This window comes from Sceloporus undulatus, chromosome 6, assembly GCF_019175285.1.
Source record: "Sceloporus undulatus isolate JIND9_A2432 ecotype Alabama chromosome 6, SceUnd_v1.1, whole genome shotgun sequence".
NCBI classification, from domain to species: domain Eukaryota; kingdom Metazoa; phylum Chordata; class Lepidosauria; order Squamata; family Phrynosomatidae; genus Sceloporus; species Sceloporus undulatus.
In genome coordinates, this window is record NC_056527.1 from 80462554 (window position 1) to 80483573 (window position 21020).

Below are 21020 nucleotides of genomic sequence, written 5' to 3' on the forward strand. Positions count from 1 at the left end.
AGTCACATTTATTAGCATAGAATTTCTTCTCTTATTAAGTGTTTTGGAAGATGCAGCTCTTTGTATGTTGGAGAGTCCATGATAAAGTAATTTGCTAAGCCAAACTTAAAATGAAGTCTGCATGAGTTCATAAGAATAAGATTTTATCTCAAAAAAAAAAAAAGTCAAAATTAGTTGACAATGAATCTTGAGAGGATGAACATTCTTGGTCTTCTCATTTTAGGAGTTGAAGACATTTTGGTCAAACACCATGCAGATCACAAGAGATGCAAGCTCATTAAAGAAAGTACCCACTATGGTACAAAGGTAAGCTTACACTTTGAAGGAGTAGGAATATATGTCTTCATTAGGACTCCTATACTGCTATGTGTGCCTTGGCATCTAAAAAGACCTTATCTTTCTTAGGCTATTCAAGCTGCATTTAATTTGCCCCATACTGCATCATCTGAGGAGCTCCGAAGCAAATGGCAAGATGCACATCTTCACAAAGACCAAAGAGATTTTAACATGGTTGATATGAAATTCAAAGAAGTTGTCAACCATTGCAGCAATGAAATTAACAAGGTTTGCTTGAAGAAATGTGAGATTATTGTCATATTTGTTGATTCACATATAGTGCGCCCGCGTTATATGTGGCTTCCAGCATATGCTGGGAGCCGCGCCGGAAAGGCTTCTCTCGTGCCCTGGAAGAAACAATGGAATGCGCAGCGTGCTGGGTGTGTGCCGCGGGAACAAGTTCCATTGTTTCTAATGGGGCTTGAGCTTACAAGGAACTTCCCTTACGCGGCAGGGTCTGGAACGGATCCCCTGCATAACAGAAGGGCCAACTGTACTTCCTTTTTAACATGCCTTCAATGCACAGAGTTGTTTCCTAGGAAAGATGCATCCTTCTCTGTCTGTATCTTTCTTTATGGAATTCAAGGATATATAACATAAAATGGTAACATTTTATTGTTACATCTTGTTTGTTGTTGTGTCTAGTGCCTAGTGAGCTTCATCTGCTACCTGCCAAACAAAGTCTTTACAGTGTCAGAACACCAAAACTGAGAATCTTGGATTCATGTTTTCCTCATTTTTCCAGGTAGACTTTCCATGGCTTAAATAGTGACTTTATTTTATCCTCCAAAAACTAGGTGTGCATGCCTCTTGGGCTTCAGCGGAGTTTTCCTGAGAATAATTTGCAGCTGATGGTACAGTCAGGAGCCAAAGGCTCTACTGTGAATACTATGCAGGTATGTTTTAGGTTGGATCCAACTTATTTATAGCCTATAACAGGCTTCTCAGGGCATTGTGTCACAAGGAATGAAACAAATTAAAATTAAGTAGTAATGCAGTATTTCTTAACTACATTTTGTAGTTACATATTTGGTGGGATGGGAAATTCCTATAAGGCATGCTCCGTTCAGAAGTCTACCTTTGTCTACAAAGCAGATCTTGAGACCACTTTGGAAGTTTCTGAAATGTATAGCTTACTGCAGCATGCAGACTATTTTTGTAGTAACATGTTAATGCTTATATTTGAAACATCTTCACATAATTTGGAAGAACTATGCTTTGCCAGTTCATAATGATTCCTTTTGTCAAAACATGTTGCTAGACATTATTAGTTCACCAATGTGAAGAGGTTAGTCATCATCACTGCTACTTCTGCTATAGTTTCCTTACTCTTGATGTTTGCCTTCAATTCATTTCTGACCTATGGCAACCCTATGGGGAACCTATCACTGGATTTTCTTGGCATAATTTGTTCACAGATAGTTTTTTATTGCCTTCCTTTGAGACTAAGAGTGTAACTTGCCCAGGGTCACCCAGAAGGTATCCATGGCTGAGAGGTGGTTTGAACGCTGATCTCCGAAAGTCCTAGTCTGCACTCAAACCGGTATACCATGCTGGTTCTTCATTACCTCTTAGGAGCACTGAAAGAAGAAATCGCAGGAACCTCTACTTGTGGTCCTTGTTCATTGTGTTAATGAAGAAACAGAGTTAGTTTTAGCTGTGTTGCTTGTCTTTGGTCCAGTGGTTGTATCGTAACTAGTTTTCTCTTGGCTCCTTAAAGATATCTTGCTTGCTGGGCCAGATTGAGTTAGAAGGTCGAAGGCCTCCCTTGATGCCATCTGGTAAATCATTGCCATGTTTCCAGCCTTATGACTTTTCCCCCAAATCAGGGGGATTTGTGACAAGTCGATTCCTCACTGGTATCAAACCTTCGGTAAGTCTGTCCACTTTAATTCTTCTAGATGGCTTTACTTAACTTCAAAACAGGTGTGATATTCAAACATGTGAAGCAATATAAATTAGCTCATTTTTCCTCGAATGTGAATTTGTATAAGGCTATATGGAATATTAGGAATTGCTTTTAGGAGTAAAGTATGGGATTTCAGGAGCCTTCATTTGCTGTAACATGCTTATGTGGAGCTCATATGTTTTTCTCACAGAAGTTATAATTGTACTTTAGGAGTTCTTCTTCCATTGTATGGCTGGTAGAGAGGGTCTAGTGGATACTGCTGTTAAAACCAGCCGATCCGGATACCTTCAAAGGTAAGAGATGCTTTACTACAGTCTTTCTGATCTGTATAACACTAACCAGTGTTACTGCCTCATTTCTAAAGTTTTCTTGATCACACTTTTTAAGATGTTGACTTGTAGGTTTTTTTAAACATTTATCTGAACAAGATTGCATTCCCTATATCCCATGTTGGCCTTCCCTAACATGTGCTAATCTTTCCACAGGTGTATCATAAAACATTTGGAAGGCCTGATAGTAAATTATGACCTGACTGTGCGAGACAGTGATGGGAGTATAATTCAGTTTCTCTATGGAGAAGATGGGTTAGATATCCCCAAAACACAGTTCTTGCAGTCCAAGCAGTTTCCTTTCATTGCAGATAACCACAAGGTAGGATTTTCTCCCCATTAATTTAAGAGGACTATGAATTATATCTTCTACCAGAAGAATACTTTTTGATCAATAAAATATTCCATAACAAAATGATAAAATATTGGTTAAAATAAAATGCACAAAAATGCACAATGCAATGGGCTTCATTCTTTTTCCATCAGCCTCTTCTGTCGGTCTTTAATTTTGCCCACATAGCTTTAAGTGTCTACAAGGCCATTATCCGGGATGCATAAAACAGGTGTTTGAGAACCAATGATATGACAGTTGCTCTTTGTACTTCATCCCTAGTGAATATGTCTCCTTTGAAAAGAAGCAAGTGTCACTTGCTAAAGACCAATTCTTGTTGATCTTTGGCACCGATAAGTTCTTGTAGTCCTCTGCAAAGTTAGACATGTTTGTCAAAAGTTAGAAAGATAGAAAACAAATTATCATAAACCTCAAATGGTCAATTTTGTGTATTTTTCATAGGCGATAGAGAAATCTGAGCATCTTGATGAAATTCTGCCAAAAATGGACCCTGAGCAAGCAAATGTACAGTTCAGAGCCATCAAGAAATGGCAAGCCAAAAACCAGCTGCCATTGAGAAGAAAAGGAGGCTTTTTGCAATTCTGTCAGAAAAAGTTGGCTGGTATAAGAGCACAGATCCCTACAGGAGAACTTGTAAATGGTCGAGATCCCACAACTCTACAGGTTATTCCAAAAACAACTGATAACTATGATTTACTAATGCAAACTTTACTACAGATTATGCTGTTCTGTAATTTTAAGGAAAATTATTTGCACCAAACTGCATTTTCAGTATAATTTAAGTGTAAGATATCTTATATAATGTTAGTGGGGAGCAGGGAAGAAGCACCTTATTTAGCACTTTTGAATTCTGTTGTCAATTTCAGTTGCTGAAAATGTGGTATGAACAGAATGAGAAGAGTCGGAGGAAGTATCAGAAGAAGGCAGCAAAATGTCCAGATCCTAGCCTTTCCATCTGGCGACCAGACATTCATTTTGGATCAGTATCAGAAACATTTGAAAATGGAGTAGAGAATTTCATTGGAGAGTGGGACACTCAGAATGAACTTAGCTACAACAAATCTGATCTTTCTTCTCAGAGGTGGAAATTTTTAGTTCTGTATAAGCACATTTTTCTTGGTTGGGGCCCAGATTGCCATGCATTTTGACACTTATTCAATGACACCTTGGATAGCAATAGCAAGTACATTTCTATACTGCTTACAGATATACTAAGCAGTTTACAAAGTGATCTGTGTTCATTGACTAGAGAAAAACATGTTACAACATCTCAACAGAATCCGTGGTTGATTTGAACAGATTCGAAGTCTCCAGTTGTAAAAAGAAGGGAGGAAGGGAAGCAGGAATCTTGAGACTCTTTTAAGACCAGCTTTTATTATATTATGCGTTTTTCTGGATTACATCCACTTCCTCAGATTCATTGATGGAATGCCTTGGGTGTATGCACACATTTCTATGGTTGTTTGGGATATGATTGAAGTGAAATGAGATGCAAGAAAAAGACAATTACAACACTAGTCATAAATGCCTTCAAATACCTTCAGGTTTAGCAGATACATTCTGGTATGTAAGTTAATGCAGAGATCCACTAGGCTGTTAATTGTCTCTGAATTGTTGAAACAATATCCATACGTTCAACTATTAACATAGCCTGTGACAAATAAGCGTTGTTTTATACATACAGCCCTGCTTATCATCCTATCCTTCTGTCTAATGGGATTTTTTAGCAGTGACCCAAAGAGAAAGGGGGAGACGCGATAAGCCTGCTTCATCAGCTACCCCTAGCAATTTGAAAAAGCATGGATCTATAAGTTTGGCCATGAAAATGGAAATCATAAGAAAAGTGGAGGCTGGTGAGGGAAAAGTCTTTCCTGGATGCATTTTGGAAGAAGTACTCAAATTGTCTCTAGAGGGTTCAAAATGTTTTTGTTTGCTTATGCAACCCTTATCTCACCTCGTTTCATTTCTGATGCACATATTGCTAGTTTTGGGGAAAGCCTGCTGAAACATGTTGACCTGCCCTTCTTTTGTGTGGTGCAAAAATCTATCCTTATTCTTTTCATGTAAATTTTACCTCTGGTACCAAAGTTTCTGTTAAAGAGGTAATGCCCAGTTACATATCTACTTCTTCAATGGAGGTATACCTATATTTTGCTTTCAGGCCAATAAGTTCTGCTGAAAGTGAAACCTTTTCTTGGAAGATATTTATGTTGATGCTGTACACACAACTGTATTGAAAACCAGTATCTTAATACTTGTAGTGTACTATAAAGCCATTAGCACTGTTCACACCTATAATACTAGACTAGGATTCATGAATATACCCCAATTCAGCTATCTCACCTTTCCAGTCTCCCTTTGAAATTCCTTTGTTCTATAACAGCCACTTCAGGGTCAGTGACCTGTGATCAAATGACCTGTGAGACTAAACCTGGGGATGTTGCCATTTCTAATGTCAGATTTGGGTCCATTTACTCACATGTATGGAACCTATACTGTTTAAGTAGAATGCAGAGGGGGCATTGCTGATAGAGGAGAGAATATATCGCATTGGAAGATGAAAAAGTAAATGCACCCATGATGTTGTGGGTAATATTAGGATATGTAATGGTGTTGCCAGATTAATGTGGAGCCAGAGCTGGCATGTGGGTTTATAGCAAGGTCTTGTTTCAGGTCAGCCATTAGTAAGTTTATGTATAGTGGTGTAAGTATATGTAAGTACCCATTGCAGTGCTGTTGATCTGATGGTACATGTTGCTCCAAAGGAGAAATAAGTTCATTTATAGTTTCTAAATAAATGACCCAGGTCATTGAGATTAGTATCCAAGCAATTGGGCAGTGTGTACTAGCACACTTCTTGTCCTTGATGAGGTAAGCCAAATCTAGATCCTTTGTGGACATGGACTGTGTATGTACTGGAGTGTGTCTGTGTGCGTGTTTCATTTGATTAAATTGCGAAGAAGTCAGGAGGCAGGGGAGGGGATGTACAGGATTTGTCATTCTGTGCCTTCATGTTGCTACCGATTTATAGAAGGTTGAGAGTGTGTGATTTGCCCAAGGTCACCAAGTGGGTTCCATGGCTGATCATGGAATCGAACCCTGATGTCCAGAGTCTTAGTTCAATGGTCAAACCACTATACTACACACTCACTTTCAGAGGAAACTGAAAAAATAAATTTTACCAAATTGAGTTAGACTTTTGTGTTAACGTGCATAGTACTGTAGTATAAGGAAAGAAAGATAAAAGAAAGAACAGGTGAAAGGTGCATCACAACTTTGCAAAATATTATGCCTTTTGGGGGGATAAGGTGTGACAGGTTTTGTTTTAGGCACCCGAATGTGGAATAGCTTCTGTAGTAGTGCTCAGAAATAGAAAATGGAAGTGACTTTGGATGCTTTTGGAGTGCTATGGCCTGTTGGGAGGCACTTGCCCACCCATTTTATACAAAATGGCAGAGTATAAATTTATAATCTAAACTACCCACTCCTTATTTTCTTTCTTCAGATTAAAGGATTTACTGCATTTAAAATGGCAACGGTCACTCTGTGACCCAGGAGAAGCTGTGGGTCTCCTTGCAGGTCAAAGTATTGGAGAACCCTCCACACAGATGACTCTGAACACATTTCACTTTGCTGGAAGAGGAGAAATGAATGTCACCCTTGGTATTCCAAGGTAAAATAATCTTACGCATCTGTCTTTCTGTTTGTTTGTTTTTGGTGCTTAACACACTGCTTGAAAATGAGCATTTCTTTGTCACATAAAATGGATTATCCAGGAAAGTAGTGCTTTATTAGAACTATCTCCATGTTTTCTCATGCTGTTACTAGTTAATTACTAATTAGGCTTTGTCTTACTTCAAAGCCTCATCATTTAAAAAACAAACACTAATACAAACGTGTAAATACAGTATTGGTACTTACACACAGAAGTATTATACTGAACAGCATTACTAACTGGCCAATATTCCAGAAGCCTACACAAGTTTCATTTTCTGAATGTAACTATTCACTTTCAGCATTACAGGATCTTGAATTAACATTTCATGCTGCTCAGAATAAACAGCAGTTACATGATAAGTGAGTTGGTTGCATGCTAGAATCTGATTTTTCTAATCTGCACAAGAGCTCTTTGCTCTCTGAGCCTGTCGTCCTGCTTACCACTTGCCTAGTTCTGTCCTTCAGCATCTCTTCTCGCAACATGCATTTCTTCTCTGCTATTTAGAAGGAAAAGCTTTACAGTCCTCCTTGTCTATTGGTCTTCTGGGGAAGTCTTGAGATAAAAAGAACCAAAGCCTCAGAAGAAAACAGGCATTATTAATGTTAGTTCTTTTGGAAGGTTCTGCCACCTTGTAGAATGCCACTAGTCAAGCACATCTGCAGGACAGAAGCCTGGCTCTGGTGCTACTGTTGAACCTGACTAGAATCTACATTGTTGGCACTTGTGTTCCCTCCCTGCCCCGCTCCCCTTTATTTTTGCTATTCATTCCACATTTTCTCTTGCTCATTGCTCAGCTACCCTGAGAATTGACAGAAACCATCTCACATTTTGGGGCAAACCTTTGTAATTTTATCTTGCCAACTTCAGAGGCAAGATATAACATAGCTTTGAATGTCTTCCTAGCTATACAAATAATAAGATATTTGTAAGAAAATTACTTTGTTTGATATGACTTAGAGTGTTTAATCATTCTGGATAAATGTGTAATAATTATTTTCAACAGGTTGAGGGAGATCTTGATGATAGCCAGTGCTAATATCAAAACGCCAATGATGAGTGTTCCTGTACTTAACACCAAGAAAGCTCACAAGGGGGCAAAGCGGCTCAAGAAACAGCTTACAAGATTGTACTTAGGGGAGGTAAGTCCTGGTTAATAGGAATGCTTTATATGGTGGAAATGTAGCCAAAGCAATGACCATTGCATTACTTTGGGTGTGCGGAAATCATCTGGTGCAACCTCTGGGCAGCTGTAGGCGGGAAAACTGGCCTCTGCTCCCTATGCATTTGCCCAGTTTAAACCAATCTGGAAGAGCCATACCAATTGGGGGGGGGGGTTACTCCAGGGTTACAGGGGATTTTGTTGGGGCACACAGGTGCCTGAAAGGTGCATGTGAGCTGCAGGCCACAACTTGTTTTCTGTTGCTATAAAGTTCCTGAAACTGAGCAACAAGCCACTGGAAACCAGAGAATTCTGAAAATGAGAAACAGGAATGAGAACATGGCCACATAGCCCAAAAAACCCCACAAAAAACATGGATGCCAGCCATGAAAGCCTTCGACTTCACATTAGAAACAGGAATGTTCCTTTTCTATCCTTTGGAAATCTAGTCAGATTGAATGTGAGAGAAAGGTTATTTACTTAACCAGTGGTACATATTTCCTTTCTGGTATTGCTGTGTACTGTGAGGAGAAGGGATAGAGTTCTGGGAGCAGAAAGAGAAAAAGTATTCTTATATTTGTAAGGGCATAGTTGGTACCCATATTATAGCTGAATATTTATTCATCTCACTGTTTCAGGTGTTAGAAAAAGTTGACATCAAAGAGTCTCTGCACATGAACGAGATGCAAAGCAAGCACCGTGTTTATACCATCAGATTTTATTTTCTGCCATATGAATGCTATAAAGAAGAGAAATATGTGAAGCCAAGGGACATCTTGCATTTTATGGAGTCAAAGTCAGTATCCACTCCTGTCTTTTTCTTCTCTAGATTTTGCTGTTAGGCTGCAGAAATTTAAAAAAATAATAATTTTGGTATAGTTTTCACCGTTATTAGTTTCAGTTGCATCTTTGATCACAAAATTGTAAAAGTATGGCCCCATACAGACAGACCAAAATAAAGCTGCTTCGGGTCACTTTGGAGGTATGCTGTTTAAATGAGGACTGAGTGTGGTTTTGGCACAGCTTCCGGACTCTTAGGATGCATGCATCTAAACAGCATACCTCCAAAGTGACCGAAGAAGCTTTATTTTGGCCTGCTTGTATGGGTCCTATGATACTTAAACCCTCCAGAGTGTAGTTTCCATTTGCCAGCTATTTAAATATAAGGGGGAATTTACTAGATAATGAGAAAGAAACTGTTTTCCTCCATTTTGAATTTACACTATTCCCTATACATTCACTTTAAATAGTTCTTCAAGGTATTCTCCCCAGCTCTATAAATAGAGTACAGATTCTATGCTGGCATAATCATTCTGTCAATACACAAAAGGTAGGTTGATAAATCTAGGTAGTTCTGTAAACCTGCTGGTTAATGAGCTGATTTGAAAATTGTCTAGCTTGAGGCTGATCATGAATATGATGCTGATGATGCCTAAAAGGTTCCTCCTCCTTTATCACTCTAATATTTAGTAATGGAACATGTAATGTGGCAGCAATCCATTACATATTTCTGACACAACTGTACGGGTGATATAGACAGAGAATGAGATTAGATTGCACTTTTGTTTTATCATGAAAGGAGGAGAAACTAGTCTGAGTGTTTCTGGGTTTTGGCAGTGATCTTGTGGAGTACGTCCTCTTGGTTATTTCAAGACTACTCAGATGCAAAACTATAGCTTTTTAAGGTAAGAAAAATTGATATGATGTCAGCATTGTTAATGGTTATAACCCCGTTTAAGGAAGAAATAACTGGAGGTTTCTGAACTGGAGGAAGAGACAAATAATTTTGTCATAAAAACAACTTGGGAGGAAAACACTGTTTTAAATTTGTCCTATGAATTTACTAGATCCAAGAAGAGAACACACCTAGCATAGATTACACTGTGCTATGATTGTACATAGTCCAGGATCCAGTAACTGAGTTTTGCACTGTTTCTTTAATCCTTCCCACATAGATTTTTTAAAATCTTGCTGGAAACCATTAAAAAGAAGTGTTCAAAGTTGCCACTTTACAACACTGTCAGCACTCGAAGAGCAGTTCAGAGGGATGTAGAAGATGGTGAGGAAAATGATGCCTCCCAGGAAAATCAGGTAAAGGTCTAGTCCACTTAGTTAAAGCAATATGTGATTCTTTGACAGCCTGAATTTAAAAATAATATGTGTAGTTTTATTTAATATTTTAAAAGGTATTTTTATTCATCGTTCCTTCTTTGACTCTTGCACTGATTTAGGTGTGGATGGATGATAAAATATTTTTCTCTTTATCTTGTATCAGATTAATTTTAATGAACTGAAGATATATCATGCCGTTCTTATCACTTAGCTACAAGGCTAAAAGCCAAATTTAAGCAAAATGCTTGTGTCCTGCTAGATTACCGCACCACACTCTTATAGCGCTACTATTCCACTTTAAATGCTCTCGCTGTCTCATGTTGCATTCACAGATTTGCAGTTTAAGGAGGGGCATTTAGAATTCTCAGCCAGAGAACTCTTAGGCCTCACTGAACTACAAACCTCAGGATGCAACAGGAGGCAGCCAGAGCACTAAAAGTGGGATAGCAGCATTATAAGAGTGAAGTGCGGTAATGTGGTTAGTCTTGTAGTTGTCAAGAAGAACCAGTTGAATTGTTGTCAGTAACTGGGATTGTTTGACTGGCTAGCAAGGTAGCTGAGGGATTTTAGCTTATGTTTCAGACTTTGATTTTTTCCTGTCTCTCCAGCTTCCTTGAATGATTCTGAAAAACAATATTTGTTGCTCTATTTATTGGTGGAAAACATATTCTTTGCTTTTGGTATAACTGGATTTTATGCTATTAGTTTAAACCAGGTGGGAAATTAGTGTCTGTGGCCTCCCTTCCACACATATATCCTGCATTAACATATACATTAATATACACTGCCATGACATTTCCTTCTTCATCCCTCCCTGTCTTCCATATACACAGATGCATCAATCAGGCTTGCAGGGTAAGTCTTTCACTGACAAAACTATTTTTCAAGCCTAATTCCAGTGCAAATTAATTCCTCTTTGCAGAGGGTTTGCCTTTCACAAGGGAATGCAGTGTTTGTGCTGAGGAAATTTCAGATTTCTGTTCTGAACATTAGTGCTGCCATCTCAAATTAAGGAAATCTTGCACAGCAACAGCTTAGTTTTCTGTTACATGGAGGATCTTCAGCTGACTAGAGCTTCTTTCAGACCTCCCTATAAAAAGGTCAAAATAGCCCATCCAAACAGTGATTCTTAGACCCAATCCAATCTTTTGGCCTAGGACAACAATGAAGCTGAAGCTGAGGAAGAAGGAAGAGTTCCAGATGTTCCAGATGATGAAAGAGATGAAGAGTACGTAGATGCTTCAGATGCAAAAAGAAAAGCTAACCAGGAAGAGGAGGTAATGACATATTTTTGGGGTTGAGTCTTATTAAAGCATCTGTTACCTTGAGGACAAAGAGCCAATAAGAATATATATTTTCCTTCATAGGAATTCCAATAAAGAACCTATGTATGTCTAGTTTTGAGTCAGAATGTGGGTAAAAATATACATGGGAATGCTTGTTACTGTTGGCTGTAGGGAAAATCCTACTTGTGGCCTGGTTGAAGCTAGAACTTGAAAAGGTTACTTTTTTTGGACTACAGCCCCCAAAATCATTGTCCGGGTGATTCTGGGAGCTGTAGTCTAAAAAAAGTAACTTTCCAAGGTCTAGTTGATATATAAATCAGCCTTTATTCCCATTTTGAATGGCAAATTAGGCCTTTGTGCATTAGTTCCAGAAACTAACATTATTAACCTTTTTGATCAAGAAGGCCTTGAAGGTGCTGTTTTTCAGTTCACAAGCTCCGCTAAGGCTTCATTGTTGCTTCATATCACAGAAACAAGTGTTATCTTTCTTTGGCTGTTATTCTTATGCAAGGTATAGACAGGCCTGAGGCAAGGATTTAAATATGGCTGAGATTTTATGACAGGTCTGGAACAGACCTCTGAGAAACGGTGGCCTGCCGGCACACGTTTTTTTCTCCACAGGGACAGCGCAGCCCCAAACAGTGTGCCATCACTGTGGAGCAAAAGGAACCCAGCATTTCCAGGTTCTTTCTGCGGCGCCGCAGTGACATAGCAAGTGTGCCATTGGTGCACTCAGATGTAAGCAATGTACGGTGCCATGCGGATGCCACATGGTGCTTACGTCACAATGAAGGCGCCCATGTGCACAGGGCACCGCCATTGTAATGCTGCAGCTACGTACTAGGGTTAGGGACCGTGCAGTTGCTGCGCGGTCCCTGGCCCTAGTATCGGCGCTGGTACGCTGCTTATTGGTGGTGTGTACCGCACCAGACTCACATTTGAAGACAACAGGGACAGCCTTGCATGAGTAGCCTAATTAAGAGAACAGTCATAGAACATTTTGGTCTGTTAGTTTCTACCTCTTAGCAGAATATGCCCCATTCATTCATTCATTTACGGTATTTATACCCAACTCTTCAGCCCTAAAGGCTCTCGGGGAACTGGTTCATATTGGAATGGTTATATGATTTATTGTATTTGATGGAGATAAAGTTTCACACTCAAGATATAATGGGTGTATGCAGCCCAGGTGTTTACAGGTCAGAGATTTATCTACAATACTGTTGATACAAAGAAGGAATGGGTAAACCGTGATCCCCGTGGACCCATAAACTGTCCTATGATTCCCCCATACACACACCCTGAAAAATAATTTTTGAGGCCAATTGTAAATTGTGTCCCCAGTAGCTTCTGGAAGGTGTGGGATGGTCTCTAAATGTATTCTGCCCCCTAAGCAATGCTCTCATTTTTAATTAGACCTAATTTGTTACTCTTAGTGACGTTGCCATGATGATGTCCTGTATCTATTGTTACATCAATACTAGGGCAGAGGGAGAGATTAAGTATATAAAACCATACCATGGAAGCTAGCAATAAAATAATGAATGGATTTGTAAGTACAAAAATTTCCCTGTGTGCTTTTTGCATTAGTACATATGATTTGAGGATTTCTGCCACAGGTTGATTATGAGAGTGATGAAGATAATGAAATAGAGGACGATGACATTCTGGAAGAAGAAGAGAATGAAGTGAATGGAAGGAATCCAGAGACAAATGAAAGTCAAGATGAGACGTATGCTCCTTCCTCTAGCCAAAGGGCTCACAATAAACAAATGGATGTAAATAACTTGCCACAACAAAGAATTAATGCTGTTTTGGAGAAACATGATGCTGCAGAGAGCTATGCATATGACATTGATAATGAACTGTGGTGTGAGGTAAGCTTTTGGAAATGGGAGGCAAATGTATATACAGATGTGTTCAGGCTAGCACAACAAAAAAGTTTGCTACCGACTATTTTAACCTTTTATTGCCAAGACATCAAGGTGGCATACGATAATGCTAATAAAATGATGAAATGCAAGAGTCAGTGTGGTGCAGTATTTGGGTGTATTGCACAGGATCATGTATTCTTGACATCAGGTCCCCATACAGCCCTGTTGCTCCCTGGATATCCTTGAGTTGGTGGTGGTTATTTCAGCCTAACCTGCCTTATAAACTGGTTGCAATGGTAAAATGGGAGGAAAACTATATAAACTGCCTTGAGATCTATAGATAAATAAATACTGCTTTTTATTTTTTAAATAGCAATTAAATTATATGTGTAGCAGATAAAACAGTAAAAAACAACCAGAAAAAGAAGGATAAAATAAAGTACTAGGGAGCAGCGAATAGAATTTGGTTTATAATCTTATACACATTTACCTAGAAGCAAGTCTGACTGAAATCAGTGAGGCATACTTCTCAATAGATATGTTTAGAATGCACATCCTGCTTCTCAGACATTAAAGGCTGCTAAAGGTATGAGAGAACAAGATGTAGTTTGCTTGCTCTTAAAAGTGAATGAAAGAACATGGCCACAAGAACAGATCAGGAGAGGGAAGTCTACAGTGTGAGTGCTAGCACTGAGACGATAAGGAGTGAGTCTCCCTTATCCAGAATTCCAAAATCTGAAATATTCCAAAACCCAAAACCTTTTTCATAGGTTTATGAGATAGTAACAGCTTTGCTTTCTAATGGTTCAGTCTGCACAAACTTTCTTTCATTCTCAGAATTACTGTATTAAAAATATTGCATAAACTACCTTCAGTATAGACATATAAGGTGTACATGAAACATGCGTGTCCAAAGGAGGGCAACCAAAATGGTTAAGGGTCTAGAAATCTTGCCTTATGAGGAGAGACTTAGGGAGCTGGGTATGTTTAGCCTTGAGAAGAGAAGGTTAAGAAATGATATGATAGTCCTATTTAAACTTTTGAAGGGATGTCATGTTGAGGATGGGGCAAGCCTGTTTTCCGTTGCTCCAGAGAATAGGACACAGAACAATGAATGGAAGCTACAGGAAAAGAGATTCCATCTCAACATTAGGAAGAACTTTTTGACAGTAAGAGCTGTTTGACAATGTAACACACAACCTCAGAGAATCGTGGAATCTCCTTCCTTGGAAGTTTTTAAACAGAGGCTGGATGGCCTTCTGTTGGGGGTGCTTTGATTGTGAGTTCCTGCATGGCGGGAGTTGGACTGGATGACCCTTGTGGCCTATTCCAACTCTATGATTCTGTGGTTCTATGGACAAATTTTGTGTTTAGATTTGGGTACCATCTCCAAGGTTATGTATGCATAAGCAAATACAGGTATTCCAAAATGTAAAACACTTTGGTTCCAAGCATTTTGGATAAGAGAGACTCAAAGTGTAATCTTTTTCTATTGAGGTTTAACATATTAGTGACAGTATGTTGGAGTGCTTTTAATCCATATGTCAGTCCTTAGAGATGGCACACCTTGTATGACTCTGTTTTTCAAAATCAAGATTCTGCTTAATAGCATTTTATTTTCCGGATCTAGTGAGCAATACCTTGCACAAAAATATCAGATCTTATTAGGTTTGGTATTAAAACTGTAATTGAGCTAACTGGAACAAAGGATTTCATCTGTACATTAACAGTGTTATTTATACCCAAAGCCAAAGTGTTATTTAATTATTTTTAGATACATTACTTTCTGCTGGTGCAGGTGTGAATCTTGCTGTTCAGCCACCTGCTGGGATCAGAGACAGCTTTACTATGAGGAGTGGTGTTCACCAAAGAGAGCAAATTTTGGGCAGCTGAATTTTTACTCTAATGAACGCCTCTGGCAGAGAAAGGATAGTCTACCAAAAAGTTGTCCTGTGCAAATCTTGTGAATTGAATTGAATCAGAATGAAATGAATGTTTGAGATTGTGTCCTATGCTAAATAGTGCAAGAAAAAGTGATCATTTTTGGATTATTTTGTCCCAGGCATCAAAATCACTTGGGAAGCTTTGGCAAAGGTATTTCCTGAAGCCACACATGCTACCAGCTTATAGCTCTACTTACTTTATATGATAATATCTCCACAGCTGGTTGTGAAGGCCATTTTAAGTGGGGACTGCCTAGTTTGCTATGGTGCAAAAATTTAGTAGCATCTTGAGATGCTATGAACAACATGAACCCAAAGAATAGGAGCCTGAGGACTTGGGAACAAAAAACATTGCTCGCTATTTGCCTAGGTCATTAGGTTTTTAAATCCTTCTGTTGAGAAGGGGAGAGCCAACATGGTCCAGTGGTTTGAGTGTTGGACTACAACTCTGGAAATCAGGGTTTGATTCTCCACTTGACCATGGAAACCCACTGGGTGACTTTGGACAAGTCACAAACTCTCAGCCCCAGTAAATCCCTTGATAGGATCTCATCTTAAATTAGAAATATCTTGAAAGCCCACAACAACAAAATAAGAACTTGATTGGTTTTTGTGTTCTTAGATGTGCTTGGTTTTCTCAATCAGCCGAAGGCTTTTTTTTTAATGGTGCAATTTTCTGTTATGTTTGCATCTAGATTTCACTGAAGCTTCCTCTGATAAATGAGTATTTTGACTTTCCCTCACTTCTGACATCTCTAGCAAATGGCGTTGTTATTCATGAGACAAAGGGGATTACTCGGTGCCTCTTAAATGAATCCAGCAATAAAAATGGAGAGGTGGAGCTCACTTTACAGACTGAAGGAATAAATCTCCCTGAGCTTTTCCGCTATGCTGATGTATGTAACTATACATTCTGTGTTTCCCATAATGTGAGAAAAAGAAAAAGCAGTGGTTTCCTGGTACTGTATTTGATTTAGCTTATCCAGAAATTTGATCACTTCGAAGTCAATGATGACACTGATTTCTCTGAGGAAATCTACAATGTCTGCTTTTCAGTGAAGAAAAGGCTTCACTGAAAAGCAGACATTGTAGATTTCCTCCGAGAAATCAGTGTCACCATTGACTTCGAAGTGATCAAATTTCTGGATCAAATTTCATAGCTAAACCAAAACAGCCTCTGTTTGACCTCTGTATGCTCAAAGATGAGTTGTAAGCATGTTCAGCAACAGAACAGAATGGAGAAACATCTTTTGTCTTTGGATAGAAGCTCTTAGAAATGAGCTTTCATTCTCATTGTCTGATCTTTCTAGAACTTCCTGTCAGGGCATAGCACAAGGAATCAGAAAGAGAATTTCAGTGCAGCAGAGACAGTAACTCACGATATTGGAAAATGTGTTTAAAACCTTTCCTGTATTTGCTAGCTTTCCTTTTTCTCAGAGCTGTATGCAGCTGATGCTGTACACAGTTGATGTTATCTTAAAGAAAAGGATAAATTGAAGCTGACAGCTTGCAAATGTCTCTAAAACTGGAATATGAAAATGATAATTTTCGGAAGTGAGGTAGTCATGATATAAGCCATGTAGATAGCCTACCTCCCATGCTGCTGTTTCCACCCTGCTCTGGATAATTGAATCAAGGTTTCTGTTGGAAGCATCTATATTGTTTGTAAAGTATTTAGTTTGGATCTGAAGGTCTTTTGGATTCGGTTAGAGAGAAATTCCTATAGTTTGTTTACCTTGCTAGACTTTTTTGCTTGAAGACAGATTACATACACAATATTTTTTGCTAATGTTCTGTTTATCGTTCTTTATCATTTCACAAAAATAATCAAAAAGGATGGTGTGTAAGTTTGCTTAACTGTGATCTTCTGCATCCATTTTCTTTAGATTTTAAATGTGAACAGGCTTTATTGCAATGACATCCATGCAATGGCCAGTACCTATGGCATTGAAGCTGCCTTGAGAGCCCTTGAGAAGGAGATTAAAGATGTTTTTGGTGCATATGGTAAGACAGTTCTAGATCACATTAGTTGAATCTAATCCAAAATGTAAATCACAACCTGCTGGGAGAAACTTACATTTGCTTCTTATCAAACTTCTTGTTTTGTTTTGTTATACAAAGAATGTTATACAAAGAGATATAGGATTAATAGTTAGAGGCATCACATTCTCATCCCCATACAATTATCCCTTTCAGCTGCATTCACTCTAGTGTCGTAATAAATTGCAGCCAAGCAAGAAAATAATTTTTTAAAAACTACATTGCACTGTTTATTAATAAAGGCCTTGTATTGGCCTTTTAAAATATAAGAAGCCATACACTTCATATTAAGATTGCTTTTCATATTTTAGTAGCATTTGTCCAGACCGAGAGTCAGGTCTTCGTTCTGCCTCTTCAGTCCCAAATAAGATAGGGAACATATGCCAGAGAGAAATGCCGTATAGTATAGACTCTGTAATATAAAACAGAGGATCAAGAAATATCTCAATCACTTCCCCACCCCAAATGCTTAGAATGTTGCGCCTACCAAATGTTCAGAGTAGAATAGAAGTGAGCAATCCATTGCCTGTGGGTTACATGCCCTACCTCTAAATCCCAGTTTGCTGTTGCCAAAGTGTGTCCCACTGCCAAAATCTCAGCTACTGAGAAAAAGGTCCAGCAGTCAGGAGATTAATTTTGGAAATCAAGATGTGTGTTCCTTGGGCATATTCTTTCCCAGCAGAAACTTCAGTGGTAGGATGAGGTGGCAACCACAGGATTTGAGAGGAGCCAGTGCAGACCCTTGATCCCAGGAAATTGTAGTCTCCATCCACGTTTGTTACTGGAATTTTGTGTTCATAAAGTAGCCACTTAAAGAAGGTCCATAAAGATGGGTATTAACCCCTTGTTTTCCCCAGTCTATGACACAGTAACCTTAGGATTTCAAATTTTATCAGTAAGATTTGAATGAAGATTTTTGTCCTCTTCCATCTCATTACGGCTTTCTTTTAGCACTCTATATTCCTTCTTTCTGTTAATAGGAATTGTGGTAGATCCTCGGCACCTCTCTCTGGTGGCTGACTACATGTGCTTTGAAGGTATTTACAAACCACTGAATCGGTATGGGATACAGTCCAGTTCATCCCCATTGCAGCAAATGACATTTGAGACAAGCTACAAGTTTCTAAAGGAAGCAACCATGTTGGGTAACTATATCACAATATCACTTTGTTTTTATTGCGTATTGTATTGAATTGCTATACAAACCTTATGTTGGAATGTGTGCTACACATAGCAGGTTAAGCCTTTAACTATCAACATTCCAGATCAACAGAGGCTAAATCTTTTCTGATTCCATACTCCACTGATAGATGTTTCCCCCCTCCCCAAATCTGTTTATTTCAATTTTTAAATTAAAAACACACATACATTGATTCCATCTATTCATATTTACATTCCATCGTATAGCCATACTCATTACTTCCTGAGGCTATCCCATCACCATTTTGTTTTGCTTTATTACTACGTCTATCTTATTTAAACCATCTATTTCTGTTTACTCTACCTTTCTTTATATCCCTTTAATATCACATACAACTATGATTTACTCTTCTCTTCCTTCTCTAATATGTTTAATGAGAGTTGACTGTGACCAACCAACATGTGAAAAAGGAAATTAACCTGAATCAATAATTTTAACATCCGTGCCATGAATCTGTAGAAACAGTTATTATCCTACCTCTGATCTAATTCTGTTGCCATTGTTGCTATATTGCCCCATTTTGGTCAAATATGCAATAACTTTCCCACTCCTTTAACAATAACTGATTAGATTTAAAATTTAGATTCTTGGATAATAGATCCATTTCAGTCATGTCATACGTCTTGTTTAATCACTTACCAATGTGTGGACTCTTGTCTAGTTTCTAATGTTGGACATAGCAATAATCTTGCAGCAGTTAACATGTAGAAAATTACCTTGCCATATTTTTTTTCTCAGTTATATTGTCCAGAAGACTAAGTAACAATATTTCTGGTCTGAATTCCAAATTAATTTCTAACATGTTATTGATTTTAAGTTGAATTTGTTTGCAGAATTTCTTAACCCTGTCACAAGTCTATCACAAATGAAAAAGTGAAAAGGGCAGAGGGGCAAATCTTGGATGAGAACGAGAACCTTCTAATACTAAAACTTTGAATGAGCGCAGTGCCATGATAATGACAGTTAAATAAATTGACTGGCTGTCTTTAAGGATTGAGTAGTGCTTAGAAACAAATAGTAGTGGCTGTGTCACATACCTTGAATCATAGAGGACTTTCAGGCCCTTTTTCCTATAGCCAAAAGAGGAGGGGCTTTCCAGTCATCCAAAACATTGGGAGTTGTAGTCAGCACTATCTGGAGGGTTATAGGTTGCCTATCCTTGCTCTAAATGACAGGTATTTATAGGTGTGAGGTATCCTTTGTATGTCCTAAAATATGAATAAACTTGTTTTATTTTTTTGTTTTAGGCTCACATGACAAACTGCAATCTCCATCTGCTTGCTTGGTTGTAGGAAGAGTTGTCAAGGGAGGAACCGGCTTGTTTGATCTTAAACAACCCCTTAAATAATTTTGTTTCTGAGACTTTTAAAGTTGATTTATTGTAAGAAATAAAGATGCTGCTATTTTGGTTTAGTTTGTTTTTAAATCTTTGAATGTAAATAGCTTATGGGTTTTTTTCAAATATAATTGTGCCTTCAGGTTTTCAGGGATTTAATTTAATAATAAATGTCTTGTTACTGTTGCTTATATTTTGACCAGTGGATTTCCTGAATGACATAGCTATAGTTGATACAGTTTAGTTTTAAGCTGTTTGCCTGGATAGTTGGCACAAAAGTACTCAAATATTCCAGGAAGGTATACACAGAAATCTCTGAGAAAATCCTAAATACAGTTGCTGGTTCATAAAAACTTTACAGTGGGATCATAGGTATCTTGACCATTTTGAGGTCCGTTTTTTATTACTTTGCCTTATATTACATTAAAACAGTGGCATAATACCTGAAAAAAAAATCACAACCTCATGTCTTACAATTCTAAAATGCACTACTTTTTACATGTACCAACTTGATGCGGGTTTCATTTTTGTGCTCAGAATACAACATCATTTTAAAGTGATACCTGGCCTTCAGTGCTAGTGCCAGCCTTGGTTTTTGTTCTTTAATGCCAAGCATTAAGTTAATGCAAATTCAGGAACAAGAGAAGCTGACCTTTGCAGCCTGCACAAATTATGCAAATGTACATTCTTGTAAATGTAGAAGTTGGAAAATTTATGTTTGCATTCTCCTGTCACTTCTTAGTTAGACAGGGATGCCCTATCTCTTTCCCTTTCTAATTATCATGTGACATTGGTCAATTATTCTTGGAGGCAGTTTAACAGCTCTCTCTGAAGATTCTAAACTGCTTCAAGCAGTCAGTTGTTGTGATTTCTTCCTGCTGTCTAAAAGATGGTGAGATTCATCTCTCTTTACCCAAACCGTTTCCAGTTAGATTAGGTTTTACTTATTTTATGTAAATATGTATTAAAACTCTTATTGTTTGTTTTTAACCCACAAACTACATGTTTGTTGTTTCTTTGAGTTAGCCTTTATTTTTAGGAAAGCACATTAAAATATAGTCTGACCCACACTTCTGCTGTACTGCTAGTGAAAGCTAGACTCTGACAGGCTTGACTTTCATTCCTCCATATTTTTGTTTCCCTTTAAAAGAGTTAACACCACAGAAAACTAAAATTTGCACCCCACAAATGCCAAGCATTTGGTTAACACAAATTCAGGAACAAGAGAAGCTGGCTTTTGCAGCCTGCACAAATTATGCACATTTACATTATTGTGTATAATTACAGTTTTTATTATTTTACATAGGTTGTTTCTTCTAGGCCTGTTACAGACTGCCAAAATAAAGCTGCTTGGGGTCTCTTTGGAGGTATGCTGTTTAAATGATGCATGCATCCTAAGAATCCAGAAGCTGCACCAAAGCTGCA

At 38.2% G+C, this 21020-nt stretch overlaps 1 protein-coding gene across 1 annotated transcript in view; it reads left to right on the top strand.

The window, feature by feature from the left end:
- POLR1A (RNA polymerase I subunit A) overlaps positions 1 to 19672 on the top strand; it is a 40136-nt gene extending 20464 nt beyond the window's left edge. Inside the window, exons 17-34 of the mRNA XM_042475313.1 lie at positions 224 to 306; positions 406 to 564; positions 1134 to 1232; positions 2057 to 2209; positions 2456 to 2538; positions 2731 to 2896; positions 3368 to 3589; positions 3793 to 4007; positions 6432 to 6599; positions 7648 to 7783; positions 8442 to 8599; positions 9759 to 9894; positions 11073 to 11192; positions 12821 to 13078; positions 15714 to 15914; positions 16905 to 17022; positions 18039 to 18203; positions 19507 to 19672. Coding sequence (XP_042331247.1) covers positions 224 to 306; positions 406 to 564; positions 1134 to 1232; positions 2057 to 2209; positions 2456 to 2538; positions 2731 to 2896; positions 3368 to 3589; positions 3793 to 4007; positions 6432 to 6599; positions 7648 to 7783; positions 8442 to 8599; positions 9759 to 9894; positions 11073 to 11192; positions 12821 to 13078; positions 15714 to 15914; positions 16905 to 17022; positions 18039 to 18203; positions 19507 to 19607 — 2741 coding nt within the window. The 3' untranslated portion in view covers positions 19608 to 19672. The remainder of the gene's footprint in view (positions 1 to 223; positions 307 to 405; positions 565 to 1133; positions 1233 to 2056; positions 2210 to 2455; positions 2539 to 2730; positions 2897 to 3367; positions 3590 to 3792; positions 4008 to 6431; positions 6600 to 7647; positions 7784 to 8441; positions 8600 to 9758; positions 9895 to 11072; positions 11193 to 12820; positions 13079 to 15713; positions 15915 to 16904; positions 17023 to 18038; positions 18204 to 19506) is intronic.
- The last annotated feature ends 1348 nt before the right edge of the window (positions 19673 to 21020 follow it).